Raw genomic sequence first — 23,119 nt, 5'->3', positions numbered from 1 at the left:
GATGCCTAAATTCTGTTTTTCCTTTGAAAGACCTTTTATTAGATTTTCACGGATGATCCATAGGCAGAAAAACACGACAATCCATATAACACATTTTTCGACTATGTTTAAGATAACGAGAATTAGTGCCATAATTACAACAAGGGCAATCCAACTTTACCTTAGTACTCCAACCGGATAACATAGCATATGCAGGAAAGTCACTGATTGTCCATAAAGAGCTGCTCGCATTTGAAAGATTTGATCTCTTAAAGCATCATATGTTTCTACCCCATACACCCACAACACATTTAGCTCTTCTATTAATGGTTGTAAATAAACGTCAATGTCATTTCCAGATGATCATGGCCCAAGTTTAAGCAAAGGAAGCATACAGTATTCTGGCTTCATGTACATCCAAGGAGGCAAATTATACACCATTAAAATAACTGGCCATGTGCTATGGGATATGCTCATGGTCCGAAATAGATTGAACCCATCACTTGCTAAGCCAAGTCTCAAATTGCGAGAATCCCTTGCAAATTCTGAATACAAGCTATCAAAGTCTTTCTATGCTTGCCCATCAGCAGGATGCCTTAACTTTCCCTCTTTAGAACGCTCCTCATCATGCCACCTCAATGTATCTGTTGTCTTTGAACACATAAATAGCCTTTTGAGTCTAGGAATTAATGGAAAGTGTCTCAAAATTTTCGCTGGAATGCGATAACCTTTTTTGGAAACCTCAAGATCGCTATCTACTTCAGGATATTTAACATATCGAGAAGCTCCACAGACATGACAATATTCATCATCCTTATGGTCATTCCTAAATAACATGCAATCATTAGGACATGCATCAATTTTTTTATAATCAAGACCGAGATTCTTTACCATAGATTTGGCTTTATTGTAAGATATAGGAATGCTCAACTCATGCATCGCCTCTTTTAATAGCTCTAAAAGAGAAGTGAAAGACGCATTGCTCCATCCATGTAGACACTGCAACAAATACAGACGGATTGTGAAAGATAATCTAGAGAATCCTTTGCAACCAGAATATAGTTCTTGGCTTGCCTCGTCAACTAAGTTATAAAATTTAGTGGCATCTTCATTTGGACCTTCATATACTCCTCCAGCATGTGCAACATCTCTAAATTGATCATTCAACAACCCATCAATATCATCGTACGAGAAAACATTATCATCCATGTCACAATTAACATTCATCGAAATTTCCCATTCCCCATGATTAATCCATCTTGTATAACCTTGAACAAATCCATAGCATATTAGATGATCATACACTACATTCCTTCGAGTCCATTGGATATTACAACACTTTGTACGTGGGCATTGAATTTCTTCGCCTTGAGGATCTCCATAAGAGTAAGCAAAATCTAAGAAAGATTGAACACCATCAATATACTCTTTGCTATACCTCGATAAATCCATCTATTCTTTGGATGGAACATTTGAATTCCTAAAAATTAAATTTATTAGATCTTCAAATATATAATCATTTAATCATTGACTATAAAATAAATCTGAAACGTCAAGAGTGAATTTGAAAACTAATGCATTGTAAACCAATAAGACTTTCTTACCTAGTCATGACACTTATGCTAAGCAAGCCCAACTTCAAGTCCACCACAGATCTACCTAAGCATGACGATTCTTCTTGGAGAAAAGGAGTAAAATTAATAGGATCCATAGAACAACGACAACAAGTAATAAAATTATTAACCAAGTTTTTCATGAAGGTAATATAATAATTTTACGCACAAAAAAGTGTCATGAGCATATTGGCAAGTATAATGACACCTAAAAGGTGTATTTTAAGTATAAAGATTAAATAAAAAAAAGAAGTTAAGATATAAATATCTAACTAGCTATTTATGATTTCATCAACTCTAAAGAAGAAACTCAAGAACTAGTCATATTCTGAAATTACTAAAAGAAAGCTTTGGACATAAAGGGAACCATTTATCCAGACAACTTGAAGGCATCTTTAACAAGTTCCGGTTAGTAACTCTTGATACAATGCAAACTCTATTAAATGCAACTAGGAATTGAAAATTTGGTCTGCACTTTCCCAAATGGTTATGCCTGTTAAATATTTCCTTGAGCTTATAATATTTCCCAAACTGGAAACCATTCTTCTCTCGGAGGTATAAAATTTACTTTTAGTTATTTAAGTACAAAATACTACTAAAACAATTAACAAAAGCATACATATGCTAAATATTGAAGGGTTATACAACTCTCAACCATACCTGTAATTGCAACTACATAAATTTACTAACAGGATCAAGAAAACGATTGATTTTTATCAATCTTAAATAGGTAAGAGGATAGTTTAGACCAAAGACAACATTTTTCATTTTAATGGCATGTAAGAATGAAAGAGGCCAGAAATGTAACACCCCGTAATTTGAATCGGTTGTGGATGCATTAAACGAGTATTAGCGTGATGGTAATTGAGTGGTTATGATAATAAGTGTACAAGGCATATTATAGGTGATTTGGGGTCAAAGGAGAGGCTTAAGTCCAAGCCAAGTTGAAATTTTTTATTATAGCTGAAAATTTGCAAATGAGTATGCACAAGACCTCACTTTGGGCAAGCATATCTACCTGGATACAATGAGTTGTGTGATGCACAACCTATAAAATTAAATCTCTTTGAGTCTAGTTTCCAACGCAACAAATCGTTTGTCATTTGGAGGTGTATACAGAAAGTTATGACCATTTTACTGGGCAGGTGTCACTAGCGCGAACAAGAGCGCGAAGTCTCGCGCGAAGTCGCGCATTTTTGCTGAGTATTTTGCCTCCAGCGCGCGCGAGCTCGCACATCTGGAAGGTTTTAAATATATTAAAGACCAGAAATAAGAAAAATTGAGTCATTTCTCAAGCTTAGGGCTTCCTCTACACCCCCAACTCGACCAAGGCATCCCAATTGCATACCGAAAGGTGAGTTTTAAAGTGTGTTATCATGGTGATTTCACTTCTCAATCACTAGTTACAACATGATTTTGATTGGGTTTCATAGGATTTATTCAAAATCTCAAGAACACCCCAAAAGTTGTCTTTCAAGATTTGGTCTACAAGAGGTAATCCTACACCCTTAGACTTACATATATGGTGTTATTATGGAATTATGAGTATGAATCAAGTATTACAACTTATGGTATGGTGATTGGAAGTCATAAATTCCCAATTTAAATGCATGACCATGGTAGGGATTTAAAGGTGATTATTTGATAGGATTTGTTGGTTGGGTGTGAATGGATGGTCATACATATGTTGTTGGAAGTTATAAATTTGTTAGGAATGATGGTGGAATGAATTGTTGGTTAATGGTGATAGTTGGATGAACCAACACTATAGTTATGAGGTGTAAATATCTATGCCTACAAGGTGTTTGATAATATGCCTAAATGGCATAAGTTATGGAATTTATTACTAATATTGGGTTCCATTGGATGTTGTTGTTGTAGATTGAAGGTTCTTAGTAGTGTGGATCATTGTAGTATCACTAAGGGGCAAATTGAGGTATGTGAGGCTAACTCTCTATGTTTGGGAATGTTAATGATTCTCCCTACATTACGTTTCTTTTATGACGTATCAATTGCCTCAGAAATATAGTTAAGCCTAGTCCCTTGAATCGTTGTAGAACTTCTATTCTTTATCTTCATAACTCGTTCATGACTTTCATTCTGAACGTTGTGAGCTCAGTGTGTATTCAATATAGACTTGGGTTTGATGCCCCCGAGTCTTAGTATAGATTACTCAGTATGCCATAAATAGTTGAAGTTTCAGTGTTCACAATCAGTTCAAGAATACATGTCTCAGTCTAGTCCTATTCAGTATTCCAGTATTATGTAACTCAGTGTGATGCAGTATTCCAGTATCATGTAACTCAATGTGATTCAGTATTTCACTATCATATATTGCAGTATGATTCTCAGTTCTTGATTTTAAATCCCTGAATGTTGAACACTTGTATTTGGGCCTGAGGCCGCAGTTTATGCTTTATGCATCTTTGGGCCTGAGGCCGCAGTTTATGCTTTATGCATTTTGGACCTGAGGTCGCAGTTATGTATACGTATACTTGGGCCCGAGGCCGCAGTTATGCACATATATATATATATATATATATATATATATATATATATATATATATATATATATATATATATATATACATATTGGGCCTGAGGCCGCAGTTTAATGTTCAGATAAACAGGTTGTTCATCATTCAGAAGAGGGAGTATTCACATCCTTACTTCCTTATTCAGTTATCAGTTTATCAGCTAGCAGTTCAGTTTTAGTTTCAGTGTTGACAGTTCTTTTGTTCAGCTATTTTACATACCAGTACAATTCAAATGTACTGACGTCCCTTTTGCCCGGGGCCTGCATCTCGCGATGCAGGTAATGATTTACAGGTTGATGATTCAGAGCGCTAGGATTCTCGTACCAGCTATTTGGTGATCCCCAGTTCTTTCAGGGCATTATCATTGCTAGAGTCTTCAGTATTCACATACAGTCAGTGTTTTCAGTACTCAAATAGAGGCTTCATAGACTAGAGTAACAGTTAGACAGAGTCACAGGCTTTCATATTAAGCTATGTTGGTTACAAATATGTTTCAGAATTGTATTAGTATTTCCGCACTTTGATTTATATCATCCAGACTTTCGGTACATCAGAATGTGTTAGTTTATCTTCCAAATTCAGTATGTTATGATACCACATGTTGATTCAGCTAGCTAGCTGGTTCGCTCGGTCACATATAGTCAGGCACTGAGTGTCGTGTTACGTCCAGGCCCAGGTTCGGGACGTGACAAAGCTTGGTATCAGATCCCTAGGTTCAAGTGTCCTAGGGAGTCTACGAAGCCGTGTCCAGTGGAGTTTCCTTTATATGTGTGTGCCGGCCACTCATATAAACGGTTAACTACCAAGACATCCAGGATTGTCTCATTTCTTTCTACTCTAGATCGTGCCATGAATCTTAGAGCAATAGATAACCTTTTCTTCCTATCAATTCCAAATGTATTGGATGCCCAAGCGATGCGCAGGAGAAACCTAAAGTCCTAGAGAGGATAATTGCCCATTGAGATATAATTATGGAGTACAGGTTGGTAAATACGAGACTTTAGAGGATGTAAAAAGTGGGATGCAATGGATAGTGTTACAGATTAGATCATAACCTTATTAGAAAGTACAAAAGCAGTTATTGTGTCTTATGGTTATCAGTTTACCTTAGTTACCAGTTATACAGTCTTTCAATAATTTTTCAGTTAGCAAGTTTATAGTTATTCAGTACTCCAGTATTTAGTTATATGTTTACCAAATATACGATTTCCAGTGTATCGAAATTTTTGGAGACTTGTAAGTATACAGTGATGCATATGGATGCTCAAAGAGAATGTAAGTAACAGTGATTATAGCAAAATCTTCGCATGTTTTAGGGATTAAGACCCAAGACTCACGGGATGGTACATAAAGTGATTTATCAGATATATATGACAGTGTATCCGTATGTCAGACCCCACGGTGTATTAGGATAATGATTCAACTACAGCGGGCATAGAATTGATCATTATAGCTTTGGACAGAAAAGAGCCTAAGGGTAAAATACCTAGGAGTCAGAAACGTTTGTTATTACCAAAGATGTGATTCATACAATTCATGCAAATGACTAGAAGATATGATGTATGAAATAAGAACCAAGAGCAGCCAATAGTGAATTTGAAGGAATGATTTTAAGTTGTTCATATTTATTCAAATCAGAACTAGAAAGTACCATGTTAGTAAATTTATATACAAAGTGGCTATTATTGTGAGATAAAAGATATGACAGTTCCCCTTGATGTGACTATGTGTTTAGGTTGGAGGTTTATAATCTGATATGATTTTGAAGTGTATAGAAAGTTTGGGGTTAGATATTCCAATTTTGTTTAAGACAGATGAACTTTCCCTAAGTGCGATCCATGTGCATAGTTCAAAAAGAATGATAGTGCACGACAAAAAGAATATGGTCAGATGATGAGGGAATTTAGGTGTAACCTTATGCTTCACTTTAGTTATTCAAAGCAGGAGAAGAAAATATGATGCTAGCAAGTGGTTAGTAAAAGAAGAGTAAGTAAGTTTTGAGTTGATACAGTGAATTAGCACTTTCAGCAGAGCTAGCAGGGGTACAATTTGATTCACTTAGCCAGGTTAACTCTAGTGAGTGGATGACAGTTTGAAATACCGAATGTGTGTTAGAACCCAAAGAGTTTAAGTTAAACTCGAAGTACAGTAGCAGTGGAAAAAAATATTAGCTAGCAGTGAGAGCACAAACTATAGAAGAACAACCTTTAGGAATTATCGTAATGTGGTTTCTCTAGGATTGACAGTGTGAGCAGAGTTAAATTATTAAGATTGTATATGATAGCTGTGAATACATTAGCTTTCTGTTAAGTGAATAATTTAATTTTTCTTAGTAAGAAAGATTTCTCAGAAGTAAGTTGGAAGATGAGTCGGCATTGACGTAGAGTGCAAAGAATTGCAGAGAATAAGGAAAGTTATTTGGATCCTAGCAAAATGAGAAGGATCCACAAGTATAAGACATGTGGTCTAAGGGGTAATGTGAAAATTTTCAATAAGTCCAGTTGGAGATCTGAAACTCGAACAGTAGCATGGTATATGAAAAAGAAAATCAATTTGGTAATGAGGAAAAATTGTATAATTACCACACGGATTATGTCTAGCAAGTGTAAGAAAAACAAAGTGAGTAGAATGATCACCGAGTTTAGTTATTGATGATAAAATGATCACAGAAAGCTATAGAATCATGCCCAGTTATGTATCACGAGGGTAGTGCCATTGCACGAGACTTTAGTCTTCGGAGTACTGGTTAAAGACTTAGCTCACAACAATTCTATAAGTGTTTTCAGGAAGTTCTTAAGAAGATAAAGTGTGGGAAGTATAACTCATGATTGCGGTAGATAAGAGAACTTTGGTAAAAGAAGTTCACCAGCCAAGATAGGAGTTCGACTTCGGACTCTAAAAGATGACAGAGTTGTTGTCTAGAATATGACTTGTTCCCCCTTAGTAGGCGAAGTGAAGGAGAAATAGTTTGATGATCCCTACTTGTTGTAGCTGAAAGAGGAGATTCACAAGTATAAGATGATGGCTTTCGAATAAGGGGGAGATGATGATACTTTGAGGTACCAAGATTGTGTGTTCCAGACATAGATGGACTTAAAAAGGGAAGATCATGTTAGAAGCCTATAATTCCTGGTATTATTTCCATCCAGGTCCCCCAAATATGCATCATGACCAAGGAGATTGATTAGATGAACTACATGAAAAAGAACGTCGCACACTTGCGGCCAATTGTCTTAATTGTCAGCAAGTGAAAGTCGAGCAGCAGAAAGCCTAGTGTTTTATCACAGAATACACATATTTTGTGTGGAGATGGTAAATATGAAATTTATAAACGAGATTATCTTTCTCATTTTAAAAGCATGATTTGATTGGATGATTGTGAATTGACTTACCAAGTCAGCACATTTCTTGCCAGTAAAGACTACAGATTCAACAGAAGATTATACCAAGTTATACATTCAGGAAATCGTCTAATTACATGGGACTCCATGGTCCGTCATTTGGGACTGTGGTGCTCAGTTTAAAATGAACTTTTAGAAGTTCTTTCAGAAATGATTAGGCACACGTTTTTCATCCTCAAAAAAAAAAGATGGCCAGGCAGAGTGCATTGTTCATACAATTGAGGATATTTTCTTGATGTTAAAAGTAATTGGGATGATCACATACCTCTTATTGAGTTTACTTATAATAACCTACCATTCTAGTATCAAGATGGCACCGTACGAAGCTATGTGTGGGGGAAGGTGTAGATCACCAATTGGTTGGTTCGAAGTTGCAGAAGTGGAGTTATTAGGACCTTATTTGGTCTATCAGACTATAGAGAAAGTTAAGTTGATTCAAGAACGTTTGAAGAAAACTCAGAGCCACCAAAATGTCCTATTCGAGTGTGCGGCATAGAGACCTAGAGTTTCAAGTTGATGATTAGGTGTTTTTGAAAGTTTCGCCTATAAAAGGCATTATGAGATTTGAGAAGAAGGGAAAGCATAGTCCCTACTATATTGGGCCATATAGAATCTTGCAAAGGATCGGTCAATTAGCTTATGAGTTGGAGTTGCCACCAGAATTAGTGGTGGTACAACCAGTATTTCGCGTGTAACGTTATAACATTCAAGTTTCCAACACTCAAATACTCATGTCAGTTCAGTACTCAGATACTTATGGCAGTTCAATACTCAGATATTCAAGTCTGTTCAATACTCAGCTACTCATGTCAGTCCAATACTTAGATATTCATGCCAGCTTAGTACTTTGATATTGATGTTAGTTCAATTCTCAAATATTCGTGCCAGTTCAATATTCAGATATTCATGTTAGTTCAGTATTCACGTATTCATGGCAGATCAATATTTAGTCAATGCAGTTTAGTACAGTATCTCAACAGGTCAGTAATCATGTATTCATAATATTTCAGTATTCTCATATCTCCATAACACCCATTTAATGACCATAGATAGCCGTAGTTGCAGCCAGGACCATCATTCGAGGACGAATGATCCCAAAAGGGAGATAATGTAACACCCCATAATTTGAATCGGTTGTGGATGCATTAAACGAGTATTAGCATGATGGTAATTGAGTGGTTATGATAATAAGTGTACGAGGCATATTATAGGTGATTTGGGGTCTAAGGAGAGGCTTAAGTCCAAGCCAAGTTGAAAATTTTCATTATAGCTGAAAATTTGCAAATAAGTATGCACAAGACCTCACTTTGGGCGAGCATATATACCTGGATACAATGAGTTGTGTGATGCACAACCTATCCAATTAAATACCTTTGAGTGTAGTTTCCAATGCAACAAACCGTTCGTCATTTGGAGGTGTATACAAAAAGTTATGACCATTTTACTGGGCAGGTGTCACTAGCGGGAACAAGAGCGCGAAGTCGCGCATTTTTTGCTGAGTATTCTGCCTCCAGCGCGCGAGCTCGCGCGTCTGGAAGGTTTTAAATATCTTAAAGACCGGAAATAAGAAAAATTGAGTCATTTCTCAAGCTTAGGGCTTCCTCTACACCCCCAACTCGACCAAGGCATCCAATTGCACACCTAAGGTGAGTTTTTAAGTGTGTTATCATGGTGATTTCACTTCTCAATCACTAGTTACAACATGATTTTGATTGGGTTTCATAGGATTTCTTCAAAATCTCAAGAACACCCCAAAAGTTATCTTTCAAGATTTGGTCTACAAGAGGTAATCCTACACCCTTAGACTTACATATATGGTGTTATTATGGAATTATGAGTATGAATCAAGTATTACAACTTATGGTATGGTGATTGGAAGTCATAAATTCCCAATTTAAATGCATGACCATGGTAGGGATTTAAAGGTGATTATTTGATAGGATTTGTTGGTTGGGTGTGAATGGATGGTCATACATATGTTGTTGGAAGTTATAAATTTGTTAGGAATGATGGTGGAATGAATTGTTGGTTAATGGTGATAGTTGGATGAACCAACACTATAGTTATGAGGTGTAAATATCTATGCCTACAAGGTGTTTGATAATATGCCTAAATGGCATAAGTTATGGAATTTATTACTAATATTGGGTTCCATTGGATGTTGTTGTTGTAGATTGAAGGTTCTTAGTAGTGTGGATCATTGTAGTATCACTAAGGGGCAAATTGAGGTATGTAAGGCTAACTCTTTACGTTTGGGAATATCTATGATTCTCCCTACGTCCCATTCATCATGAACATTACCTCAGAAATATAGTTAAGCCTAGTTCCTTGAATCGTTGTAGAACTTCTATTCTTTAGCTTCATAACTCGTTCATGACTTTCATTCTGAACGTTGTGAGCTCAGTGTGTATTCAATATAGACTTGGGTTTGATGCCCCCGAGTATTAGTATAGATTACTCAGTATGCCATAAATAGTTGAAGTTTCAGTGTTCACAATCAGTTCAAGAATACATGTCTCAGTCTAGTCCTATTCAGTATTCCAGTATTATGTAACTCCGTGTGATGCAATATTCCAGTATCATGTAACTCAATGTGATTTAGTATTTCACTATCATATATTGCAGTATGATTCTCAGTTCTTGATTTTAAATCCGTGAATGTTGAACACTTGTATTTGGGCCTGAGGCCGCAGTTTATGCTTTATGCATCTTTGGGCCTGAGGCCGCAGTTTATGCTTTATGCATTTTGGACCTGAGGTCGCAGTTATGTATACGTATACTTGGGCCCGAGGTCGCAGTTATGCACATATATATATATATATATATATACACATATTGGGCCTGAGGCCGCAGTTTAATGTTCAGATAAACAGGTTGTTCATCATTCAGAAGAGGGAGTATTCACATCCTTACTTCCTTGTTCAGTTATCAGTTTATCAGCTAGCAGTTCAGTTTTAGTTTCAGTGTTGACAGTTCTTTTGTTCAGCTATTTTACATACCAGTACAATTCAAATGTACTGACGTCCCTTTTGCCCGGGGCCTGCATCTCGCGATGCAGGTAATGATTTACAGGTTGATGATTCAGAGCGCTAGGATTCTCGTACCAGCTATTTGGTGATCCCCAATTCTTTCAGGGCATTATCATTGCTAGAGTCTTCAGTATTCACATACAGTCAGTGTTTTCAGTACTCAAATAGAGGCTTCATAGACTAGAGTAACAGTTAGACAGAGTCACAGGCTTTCATATTAAGCTATGTTGGTTACAAATATGTTTCAGAATTGTATTAGTATTTCCGCACTTTGATTTATATCATCCAGACTTTCGGTATATCAGCATGTGTTAGTTTATCTTCCAAATTCAGTATGTTATGATACCACATTTTGATTCAGCTAGCCAGCTGGTTCGCTCGGTCACATGTAGTCAGGCACCGAGTGCCGTGTTACGTCCAGGCCCAGGTTCGGGGCGTGACAAGAAAGTAGAGAAGGGGCCAAATACACACAAGAAACCACATCAAAGCCACATAATCCACATATACATTCTGAAAAGGGAATAACGAGCAAGCTAGAAAATCACATTAACCATGCTTATTTGGTCAAAGTAACTCTAGATTTATTTCACAAAATTCTTGCACAGTGATTCAAGTAAAACGTAAAACAAAGCGGTTGTACAACTGAAATTAAGTCAAAATAACCGCCAAATTTAGAAGCAATTTCAAAATATTTTAAAATCACAAACTCAAGCTAAATAAAGCTCTACTTGTGAAACTTTTCGGTATAATTAGATCGAATCCAAATCATAGTAAACGTATACATTGCGAAAACCGATTAAAGCTTTGACACCCAAAATCAAACAAAAAGATAACTTATTTTTCAACTCAAGAATACAAAACAAGGATAAAACTAAAAACTTTGATAGCCAAAAATTAAACAAAAAAAATACTTATTTAAGCTCTATAATCTGAAATTGAAAAAATTAAAAAATTTGAGTATAAAATAAAGACTATACAGAGATACCTAGCAATATTGAAAAAAAAAAAAGAATTCACTACTATGGGCCCCAAAATTCACTTCTATCGGCCCTAAAAAAATTTCAATAAGAAACTAGACAAAATAAAACTTTAAGTATAAGAAGTATTCAAAGGTACCAAAAATCAAATAGAAAAGATTACTCTTTTTCAACCCAAGAATCTAAAATTAGTAAAAAAGTAAAACTTTGATACCCAGAAATTAAACAAAACAACATTACTTCTTTTCAACCTAAGAATCTGAAATTAGAAAAAAGTTAGAAACATTGACTATAAAATGAAGACTATACCAACATACCCAGGTATATACATAATAGAAGATTATTTTTTCATCAGAAATCGGAAAAAAAAAGGGAAAACCTTTGAGTAAAAGAAATACTAACCAATAGAGAAAAGATGGAGATTTGATAGAGTGAGATTAATCTGGAAGAAGCAGCAAAAGTCAACAGCGGCGGAAAATACAGATATGCGGCGGTAGTATTTTGAGATTAATCTTGGAGATATGCGATGATATGCGATAGTATTCTTGTTAGGGTGAATTAGTAACAGAAAAGAATTGGGAAAGTGTTTGCTATGCGGTAGTATTCTTGGAGGTTGTGATTTCTTTGCCTTTTGAGTATTGGGAGGGAAATATTTTCATTAACTGTATTTGGGGGGAAATTTTGGGCGAAATTTTTTTATAATAATTTTTTAGGTTACGATTGTAAAGTGTTATATTTAGTATTAGAATATAACAACTCTTCAAAAATGTTGCATTATAATTAATAAGCGTTGCCAAATAATTTATAAATTTTCAACTCTTAAGATGTGTTATCTTTATATTATAAGAGCACGCTTTTGAAGTGTGGCCTTAAAAAACGTGGCCAAAGACTCTAGTCAAATACCACGCTTTAAAAGTGCATCTATAGCTACTTTTGGCAACACTTTTTGAGTGTTGTCTATAATAAGTGTGGCTATAGGCCAAAAATACTGCAGTGAAAAAATCTGGTGTGTATGTTGTATCTGGTGTGTGATACGTTATACTTCGCGATCGCCTAGTCACTCTCGCGATCGCGAAAGGGGAACCTGGGCGGGGGAGGATTTTACTCTATGCGAACGCAAGACTAGGGTCGCGAACGCGGAGCATTAGGGGGAGTTGCTCTACACGAAAGCGCGACTGGTCGACCGCGAACGCGTAGGTTTAGATAGGTGGTCAAGGGACCTGGGAAACCCTGTGCGAACGCGAGCCCTGTCTCGCGAACACGAAGGTAGGACGGGCTAAACCTTCGTGAACGCGTAGTGCTTCCTGCGATCGCATAAGTCTTTATGAGGCTGCTCTTCGCGAACGTGACAGTGTTCACACGATTGCGATGAATACTGTCGCCCAGCACTTAAAACAGAAGCAAAAACAGGATTTTACCCATTTTTCACAAACACTCCATTAGAGCTCGACCTAGGGGCGATTTTGAGGGGAAACTCAACACTAATTCATAGGTTTGTATCCTTTAACTCATTTCCTTCTATTTCCATCATCACTCATTAAATTCCTAGACCTAAACCTTGTTCTTTCATGATAGAAATTAGGGATTTTGGAAGAATTGGGGGATTTTTGCAAATTGGGGATTTATACCTTGATTTGGGGTCGGATCCGAAACTAATTACATATTCGGGCTCTGAGGTGAATGGGTTTTGGTCCGAACCTCGAGTTTTGATCAAGCGGGTTTGGGGTCGATTTTTGACTTTTTGAGGGAAAGTTTAGGAAACCTAAATTTATGTATTGTAATTAATTTCTTTAGCAATATTTGATGTTATATAATGGCTAGATATGAGTGGTTTGGAGGTGAAAACTAGAGGAAAAGCGGTAATTGAGTAGTGAGTGGCCTGTGGATTGAGGTAAGTGTCGTGTCTAACTTTGACTCGAGAGATTAGGAACGCTTGACTTATTTGCTATGTGAAACTCCATGTGAGTGGCGTATAGGTGAGGTGACGAATACCTATGCACCGCCAATTTACCGTTTTGCTTGTTTTTTTCCCATTCTCTTTATATTGTTCATTCCCTGCTTTAATTGTTATATGCCTACTTGTACTTGCATGTCTACTGCTACCTGTTGATATTGTTTCACTTTGTTGAAGATAATTGTTGTACCGTAGTTTCCTTATCCCCTATTACTTGCTTAAGGTGTTCTTAATTGTGTTTTAGTGATATTCTGGATTGGTCCCACTGTATATAGTATTATTCTTGTAGATTCTATATTGATTGAGTTTTCTTTTTCTTGATTCACCTTGGTAATTATTTATCATAAAGGCCTTGTGATTTAGCCTATTGATTTTGTATATTTAGTGTTTGGTTCTAATATGGTGGGATCGGACTGCACGTCGCAGCAAGTGTAATAAGGGAGGATTGATATATATATATATATATATATATATATATATATATATATACATGTATATGTATATATGGTGGGATCGGGTTGCACGCCGCAACATGTGTAATAAGAGTGGATTGATATGGTGAAATTACGATATTGATATTGATATATGATGGGATCGGGTTGTGTGCCGCAACATATATATATATATATATATTATTTACTATTGTTGATATTGTTATGGCGGAATAAGGAAGGATCATGTGTTGTCTGGTGGGATCGGGTTACGCGCCGCAACAACCTATATATTTCTATTTCTAGAGCTGCGTTGTTTTTACGATATTTTTGTTTGAACTGGTAAGATTGGTAATTTTGGACGACACTAGTTTATTTTCGAGCTTGTAGTTATCATTTCCTGTTGGCTATTTAATTCCGCATTGTATTTCAATTATCGAAAAGGTCCAAATACCCCCCTGAACTTTATGATAAGGTCTACAAATAACCCTCGTTAAAAGTTTTGCCCATTACCTACCTTGCCGTTACACTCTTGGCTCGGATACCCCCTTAATTCTAAACGGCTGCCACAATGAATAAGTTATCCACTCATAATTTGACATGTGAAATTTTACTTTACACCCAAATATTTTAATTCACACCCAACAGGATCTAATTAACCTACCCATTACCCGCGACCCAACCCGTAAATTGGAAATCCCTTTCTTAAAAACACCCGAATTTTACTTCACAAAAATTCACTTATCAACTAGGGATAGCTCTTCTTCTCAATCTCAACAGAAATCTTCGAGTTCATCGGTCAATGGGTTTCTTGTTTGTGAATGACCAAACACTCTTATTGTTGCAGTCATTGCTGTGTGATCCAAACCCCAATTCACCTGCAAATTCGGAAGCAGCTCAGATGTTCAGTGAGAATAAAAGTATTACAATCGTAGAGTAAGAGAAGTTGTGGAGCAGAGCTGACTGCAGACTGATTCTAAGGAAGAAAGGCGTCTTTGCTGACCGCAAATCAGGAGCACTAGGGCTCATCTTTGTTAAATTTACGGATTTAAACCTCTTCTTTGAAATTTTATTGGAGCACATTTATTTTGGCCCTAGTATTCTGGCTTGGTGCTATTTGCCTTATCGTTTGCTTGCATTGACAAGCTCCTGTAATATATGAATGTTTGTTTTTAAAATGCAAGTAACTTTCTGTACGAAGGGAATTGGCTTTCATATCTTATTTCGTTATCCCTTAAATTTGAATAGTTTCAAGCCGTTTAGACTTGAATCAAGCTGCACTGATGATTATCGTAGAGTGAAGGAGACGAACATGTGACCGATGAATTCGAAGATCTTTGTTGAGATTGAGAAGAAGAGCTATCCCTAGTTGATAAGTGAAGTAAAAATTCAGGTGTTTTTAAGAAAGAGGTTTCCAATTTACCAGTCGGGTCACATGTAATGGGTAGGTTAATTAGATCCGGTTTGGTGTGAATTAAAATATTTGGGGGTAAATTAAAATTCCACATATCAAATTATGAGTGGATAACTTATCCACTGTGGCAGCCGTTTAGAATTAAGGAGGTATCAGCGGATCGAGTGTAACGGCAAGGTGGGTAATTGGCCAAACTTTTAACGAGAGTTATTTGTAGACCTTATCGTAAAGTTTAGAGGGGGTATTTGGACCTTTTCCGTTTCAATTATTCTATTATTATTATATACTGCGTACAGGTTTTAGCATAAGTGACCCGCCTTAGCCTCGTCACTACTTCGTCGAGGTTAGGGTCGGCACTTACCAGTACATGGGGTTAGTTATACTGATACTGCATGAAGCAGGTAGTGGCTGATCGAGAGGTTGACTACAGATTTTTACAACTAGGATACCCAAGGTAGTCTTGCTGGCATCCGCAGGCCCTGACATCCCATTCTATGCTCCTACACTTACTGATTTTACTTCCCTTCATAAACAGTTGTATCTTCTTTCGAATAAATATTTGTAGCAAATATTAATGTGTTCGTAAATTGTGACACCGAATTCTGGGTAGTAATAGTAATAATAATAGTAATAGTAATGTCACGACCCGGATTTCTCACCCTCGGGAGTCGTGATGACGCCTACTAATGAGAGCTAGGCAAGTTAATCCTTAACTACTTACTTCATTATCAAATTACTTCTTTTTAACACTTATAAAGAGATAACATGAAAATAGCGGAACTTTAAATAATTAAGCGAAAGGTAACAATTAAACATCTGAATTCTACATCTATTACAATTACTTAAGTCTCAACCTCCCAAAATCCGGTATCACAGTGTCACAGACGGTCTAAGATTTTCTACATACAAAGTCTGAAGAAATAATAATACACTGTTCTGGAATATAAGGGAAATGAAATAGGAATAGTAGGTAGAAGAAGACACCAAGGCCTGCGGACGCCTGCAGGACTACCTCGGGTCGCCTGATGAGCAAGAATCAGCAATCCCATTGCGGTCTGAAGTCTACAACCCTGGGGTCTACACAAAAGAGTGTAGAGTGTAGTATCAGCACAACCGACCCCATGTGCTGGTAAGTGCCTAGCCTAACCTCGGCGAAGTAGTGACGAGGCTAGGACAAGACTACCAAATAAACCTATACAATTTAACTATATATAACAGAAAAGAAGTACGGAAAGAAATGGTCACATACAGTCAAGTATGGGAGGGGGAAACATGCTGCGGGAAAACATCAAATAGTAACAGAACAGCAACAAATAAGTATGAGGATCACCACCATTCAATTGAAAACAGAAGGGAAAATCATGCTACGGGGTACAACAAGTATCAACAGGAAGCCAGCAATTTAGTGTAGAGAAACCGTAACACGGTTATAAATAATAAAATTAGGGAAATCAAAGACAAGTGCACGGCATCACCCTTCGTGCTTTTACTCTCTCTCACCAAGAGAATACACGGCATCACCCTTCATGCTTTAACACTCTCTCACCAAAACAACACACGGCATCACCCTTCGTGTTTTACGCTCTTCCTCACCCAAACAACAATCACAAGGCAAATAGGGTAAGGGAATCTATAACCTCAAAGTAAAATCAAATAACAACAAGTAATGAAAGAAACAACATAACTCGGATATCAACAAAGAATCAGAAATCAACAAATGCACAACATTACCTTTCGTGCTTTTACTCTCGTCCTCACCAAAGCAATCACAAAATAAAATTGTGCACGGCATCACCCTTCGTGCTTTTACTCTCTTTCCTCAACATATAATCAATAAAATCGGCACGGAATGGTACATCGTGCAGCACAACATCACCCTTCATGCTTTATACTCTTTCCTCACAATAACAAACAATGCACGGCATCACCCTTCATGCTTTAACACTCTTCCTCACCCAAACAACAATCGCAAACAAAGGGGCAAGGGAATAAACAAAATCATAATAGGAATCCTGGCAAGGGAACAACAATTAAACAATTAAATCCCGGCAAGGGAACAACATCAATAATATCAACATCCCGACAAGGGAGATAACCAACAAAGCAACAATATCCCGGAAAGGGAACAATTTAATAACACTTTCTCTTTCTTTCACTTTTATTTCACAATTCACTTCACAACTCGAGCCATTACTCTAGAGTTTTTACTTCACAACTCATTTCACAACTCGAGCCAATGCTCTAAAAGTTCAATTGTCACTTATACTTTCACAATTTTGCTATACAACTTGAGCCAACGCTCTTCAATGTTCATAGGTCACAAATCTTTCCACAAACTTTATACAACAATTAGAAATATTCACCAAGGCATGAATAATACAACGAAATCATGAAAATTCACAATATAAGACTCACGGTCATGCTTGACACCAACGTATAGATACTCGTCACCATGCCTATACGTCGTACTCAACAAGAATCAAATAGCAAGTACGACACAACTCCTAATCCCTCAAGCTAAGGTTAGACCAAACACTTACCTCGAACTTCCACGGCCAACTCAAGCCTCAAACACCGCTTTTCCTTTCAAATTTGGCTCCAACTCAATCGTATCTATACACAATTGACTTAATAACATCAATAAATGCTAAACAATCCAATTCCAATGTTTAATTATAGCGTTCTAATCATTCTTCCCAAAAATCCAAAAATCGACCTCGGGCCCGCTTGGTCAAAACACGAGGTTCGGACCAAAACCCGATTACACATTCACCCACGAGCCCGAATATATAATTTATTTTCAAATCCGACCCCAAAACGAAGTCTAAATCACAATTAATCAAAAAGCCCTAATTCTACCCAAATCCCTAATTTCTACCCTTAATTACATGTTTTAGGCCTAGAAATCTAGTGGGTGTTAATGGAAAATGAAGAAAACAAGTTAAAGATTACTTACCCAAAAGGTTTTGGTGAAGAAAGGCTTCAAAAATTGCCTAAGAGCTTTGGAGAAGAAGGGGTTTATGAAATTTTGCAATAATCCTGTAAGGTTACTGTTCTGGATTTTAAAAATTAACTGGGTGAATTTACTCTACGCGTTCGCGACAGTGTCATCGCGATGAGTCAGACCTGCTACGCCTTCGCGATCGCGTGAAAAGGCTCGCGTTCGCGGAGTTTTGGCTCCTCAAGCCTATGCGCTCGCGTGCCAGTGGCTGCGTTCGCGATGCATAATTTGGTGACCCCTCCCCAGCACCTTACGCGTTCGCGAGTGGAGGGACGCGTTCGCGAAGGGTCTCCCTCCTCAGCTTCGCGTTCGCGTCACAACCTTCATGTTCGCGAAGAAGAATTTGGGCACCTGGGATTTTTTCCTTACGCATTCGCGAGAGGGACCACGCGAACGCGAAGGTTAAATCCCTGGGCACTAACAACAGAAATCTGCAACGTTTCCACAAGTTCAAAACTTCCCGAAACACATCGGAAACACACCAGAGCCCTCGGGGCTCCTAACCAAACAAACGTACTAACTCAACAACATCATACGAACTTATCCGTGCGATCAAATTGCCAAAGTAACCTTAATAACAACGAATTAAACCTCAAAATCAAAGGATTTTTCTCAAACTTCATCAGCTATCAACTTTAGCAATTTAGGTCCGAATCACGTCAAATGATATCCGTTTTTCATCAAATTTCACTAAAACATCTTAAATCACATATAAAACCTATACTGCGTGTCGGAACCAAAATACGGGCCAGATACTAACATGTTCTAATCAATTTTCATTTCAAATTTCCTCAAACAATTTGAGAAAATAATTTTCTTTAAAAATTCATTTCTTGGGCTTGGGACCTCGGAATTCGATTCCGGGCATACGCTCAAATCCCATATTTTCCTACGGACCCTCCGGGACCGTCAAATCACGGGTCCAGGTCCGTTTATCCAAAACGTTGACCGAAGTCAAATTAGCTCACTTTATAACCAAATTTTATCATTTTTCACAGAATTTCATATCTAAGCTTTCCGGCTACACGTCCGGACTGCGCACGCAAATCGAGATAACTCTAAATGAGGTTTTCAAGGCTTTAGAACACAGAATTTTGTTTTAAAACAAGTGATCACATTCTCCACCTCTAAAACAACCGTTCGCCATCGAACGGACAGAAGAAGGAAGTACCTGAGTCGGGGAAAAGATGGGGATAACGGCTCCGCATATCGGACTCGGACTCCCAGGTTGATGCCTCAAGAGGCTGACCTCTCCACTGAACACGAACAGAAGGAAAACTCTTCGATCTCAACTGACTAACCTGCCGGTCTAGAATAGCTACCGGCTCCTCCTTATAAGACAAGTCCTTGTCCAACTAGACAGTGCTAAAATCTAACACGTGGGATGGATCACCGTGATATTTCTGAAGCATGGACACATGAAACACTGGATGCACGGCTGATAAGTTCAACGGCAATGCAAGTCTATAAGCCACCTCTCCCACTCGATCAAGAATCTCAAACGGGCCAATGAACCTAGGGCTAAGCTTGCCCTTTTTCCCAAATCTCATCATGCCCTTCATAGGCGACACTCGGAGCATAGCCGCTCACCAACCATAAAAGCCACATCTCGATCCTTGTGGTCTGCATAACTCTTTTGCCTGGACTAAGCTGTACGAAGCCTATCCTGAATAATCCTGACCTTGTCCAAGGCCTCCTGAACCAGATTCGGACCCAACAACTGAGCCTCCCCCGGCTCAAACCATCCAACCAGAGATCAACACCGCCTACCATATAAAGCCTCATAAGGAGTCATCTGAGTGACTGGTAGCTATTGTTGTAGGCAAACTCTGCTAAAGACAAAAACTGATCCCACGAGCCTCCAAAGTCAATGACACAAGCTCAAAGCATATCCTCCAAAATCTGAATAGTCCGCTCGGACTGCTTGTCCGTTTGAGGATGAAATTTGCTCAACTCAACCTGAGTGCCCAACTCTAGCTGAACTGCTCTCCAGAACCGCGAGGTAAGCTGCGTACCTCGGTCTAAAATGATAGACATAGGCACACCATGAAGACGAACAATCTCTCGGATAAAGATCTCAGCTAACCTCTCGGATGAATAGGAGACTGCCACAGGAATGAAATGCGCTGACTTGGTCAGCCTATCAACAATGACCCATACTGCGTCGAACTTCCTCCGAGTCTGTGGGAGTCCAACAACGAAATCCATAGTGATCCGCTCCCACTTCCACTCGGGAAGCTCAATCCTCTGAAACAAACCACCAGGCCTCTGATGCTCATACTTAACCTGCTGACAATTCAAACACCGAGCCACATATGCAACAATATCCTTCTTCATTCTACGCCACCAATAATGCTGCCGCAAATTCTGGCACGTCTTCACAACACCCGGATGAATAGAGTACCGGGAGCTATGGGCCTCCTTTAAAATCAACTCTCGGAGCCCATCCACATTAGGCACACAAAATCGACCCTGCAATCTCAAAACTCCATTATCATCTAAGGTAACCTACTTGGCACCTCTGCACTGCACCGTGCCTCTGAGGACACATAAATGGGGATCATCATACTGCTGATCACGGATACGCTCCAATAATGAAGAACGAGCAACTGTGCAGGCTAACACACGGTTGGGCTCCGAAACATCCAACCTCACAAACTGATTGGCCAAAGCCCGAACATCCAAAGCAAGCGGTCTCTCACTAACCGAAATATAAGTAAGACTGCCCATACTGACTGACTTCCTACTCAACGCATCGGCCACCACGTTGGCCTTTCCCGGATGATATAAGATAGTGATATCATAATCTTTCAACAACTCCAACCATCTCATCTGCTTCAAACTCAACACCTTTTGCTTGAACAAATACTGAAGACTCTTGTAATCCGTGAACACCTCACATGCAGCGCCATACAGATAATGCCTCAAAATCTTCGATGCGTGAACAATGGCTGCCAACTCCAAATCATGAACCGGGTAGTTCTTCTCATGAATCTTCAAATGCTGCGAAACATAGGAAATGACCTTGTCATCCTACATCAACACTGCACCAAGCCCAATGCGAGGAACATCACAATAAACTGTATAAGGCCCTGAACCTGTGGGCAAAACCAATACCGGTGCCGTAGTCAGAGCTGTCTTGAGCTTATGAAAGCTCACCTCACATTCGTCCGACCGTTTGAACTGGGCACCCTTCTGGGTCAACCTGTTCATAGGGGCTGCAATAGATGTAAACCCCTCCATGAACTGACGATAGTAGCCTGCCAATCCTAAGAAACTCCGAATCTCTGTAGCTGATGCTGGTCTAGGCCAGTTCTTGATTGCCTCAATCTTCTTCGGATCAACCTGAGTACCCTCTGCTGATACAACATGACCTAGGAATGCAACTGAACTCAACCAGAACTCACACTTCGAAAATTTAGCATGCAACTGACTATCCGTCAAAGTCTGAAGAGCCACTTTGAGATGCTGCTCGTGCTCCTCTCAGCTACGGGGATATATAAAGATATCATCAATGAAGACTATCACGAACGAATCCAAATAAAGCCTGAACACTCGGTTCATCAAATTCATAAAAGTTGCTGGGACATTTGTCAACCCGAATGACATAACCAAGAACTCATAATGCCCGTACTGAGTGCAGAAGGCTGTCTTAGAGACATCGGATGCCCTAATCCTCAACTAATGGTAGCCATATCTCAAGTCAATCTTCGAAAATACCTTGGCACCCTGAAGCTGATCAAACAAATCATCAATCCTCGGCAATGGATACTTATTCTCGATTGTAACCTTATTCAACTGCCGGTAATCAATACACATTCTCATCGACCCATCCTCCTTCTTAACAAACAACACTGGCGCACCCCAAGGCAAAGCACTGGGTCTAATGAAACCTTTCTCAAGCAAGTCTTGCAACTGCTCCTTCAACTCTTTCAACTCCGGCGGGGCCATACGATACGGCGGGATAGAAATAGGCTGAGTGCCTGGAGCCAAATCAATGCAAAAGTCAATATCTCTGTCGGGTGACATACCCGACAGGTCTGAAGTGAAAACAGTAGGAAATTCACGGACAACGAGCACAAAATCAATAGAAGGGACCTCAACACCAGAATCACGAACATATGCCACATAGGCCAAACACCCCTTCTCGAACATATGCCGAGCCTTCACATACGAGGTAACACTGAGGGTAGAATGACCAGGAGTCCCTCTCCACTCTAAACGAGGCAAACACGGTAAAGCTAAGGTCACAGTCTTGGCATGACAATCCAAGATAGCGTGGTAAGGCGATAACCAGTTCATCCCCAATAGGACATCAAAATCAACCATGTCCAGAAGAAGCAAATCTACACGAGTCTCAAGACCTCCAATCACCACTATACATGAACAATGGAAGCGATCCACCACAATAGAATCACCCACCGGCGTAGACACATAAACCTGGGCCCTCAAGAATTACTAGGCATGACCAGATACAGCGCAAAATAAAATCGAAGCTTCTCAACCACAAACTAGAACAGTACCTGCACCTCCACCTCTAATACCTTTACCTCCACCTCTATCATCTCTACCTCCACCTCTAATACCTCTACCTCCACCTCTAGCTAACTGAGTGGGCTGGATGAGTCCCTCAATAAACCTCCTCACTCTCTCTCACAATAGGAAGTATGATAAGAGCATGACGAGCCAAGTCGATAAATCTAATCTCGTACTGAGTAATAGCCATAAAACTCTGCTGGAGACGCTCAAACTGCCTCCGATAGACCTCTCTCTGAGTGAGGGG

General features: G+C 38.8%; 1 protein-coding gene across 1 annotated transcript; it reads right to left on the bottom strand.

The window, feature by feature from the left end:
- Window positions 1-549: 549 nt before the first annotated feature.
- Window positions 550-1,431, bottom strand: LOC138875622 (uncharacterized). The gene has a single exon (XM_070154470.1). The coding sequence runs from the start codon at window positions 1,429-1,431 to the stop codon at window positions 550-552; it is 882 nt and encodes a 293-aa protein (XP_070010571.1).
- Between the last annotated feature and the right edge of the window lie 21,688 nt (window positions 1,432-23,119).

Source organism: Nicotiana sylvestris, chromosome 8 (genome assembly GCF_000393655.2).
Source record: "Nicotiana sylvestris chromosome 8, ASM39365v2, whole genome shotgun sequence".
NCBI classification, from domain to species: Eukaryota; Viridiplantae; Streptophyta; class Magnoliopsida; order Solanales; family Solanaceae; genus Nicotiana; species Nicotiana sylvestris.
The sequence above is the reverse complement of the archived record's forward strand: the minus strand, read 5'-3'. Positions and strand labels throughout refer to the sequence as shown.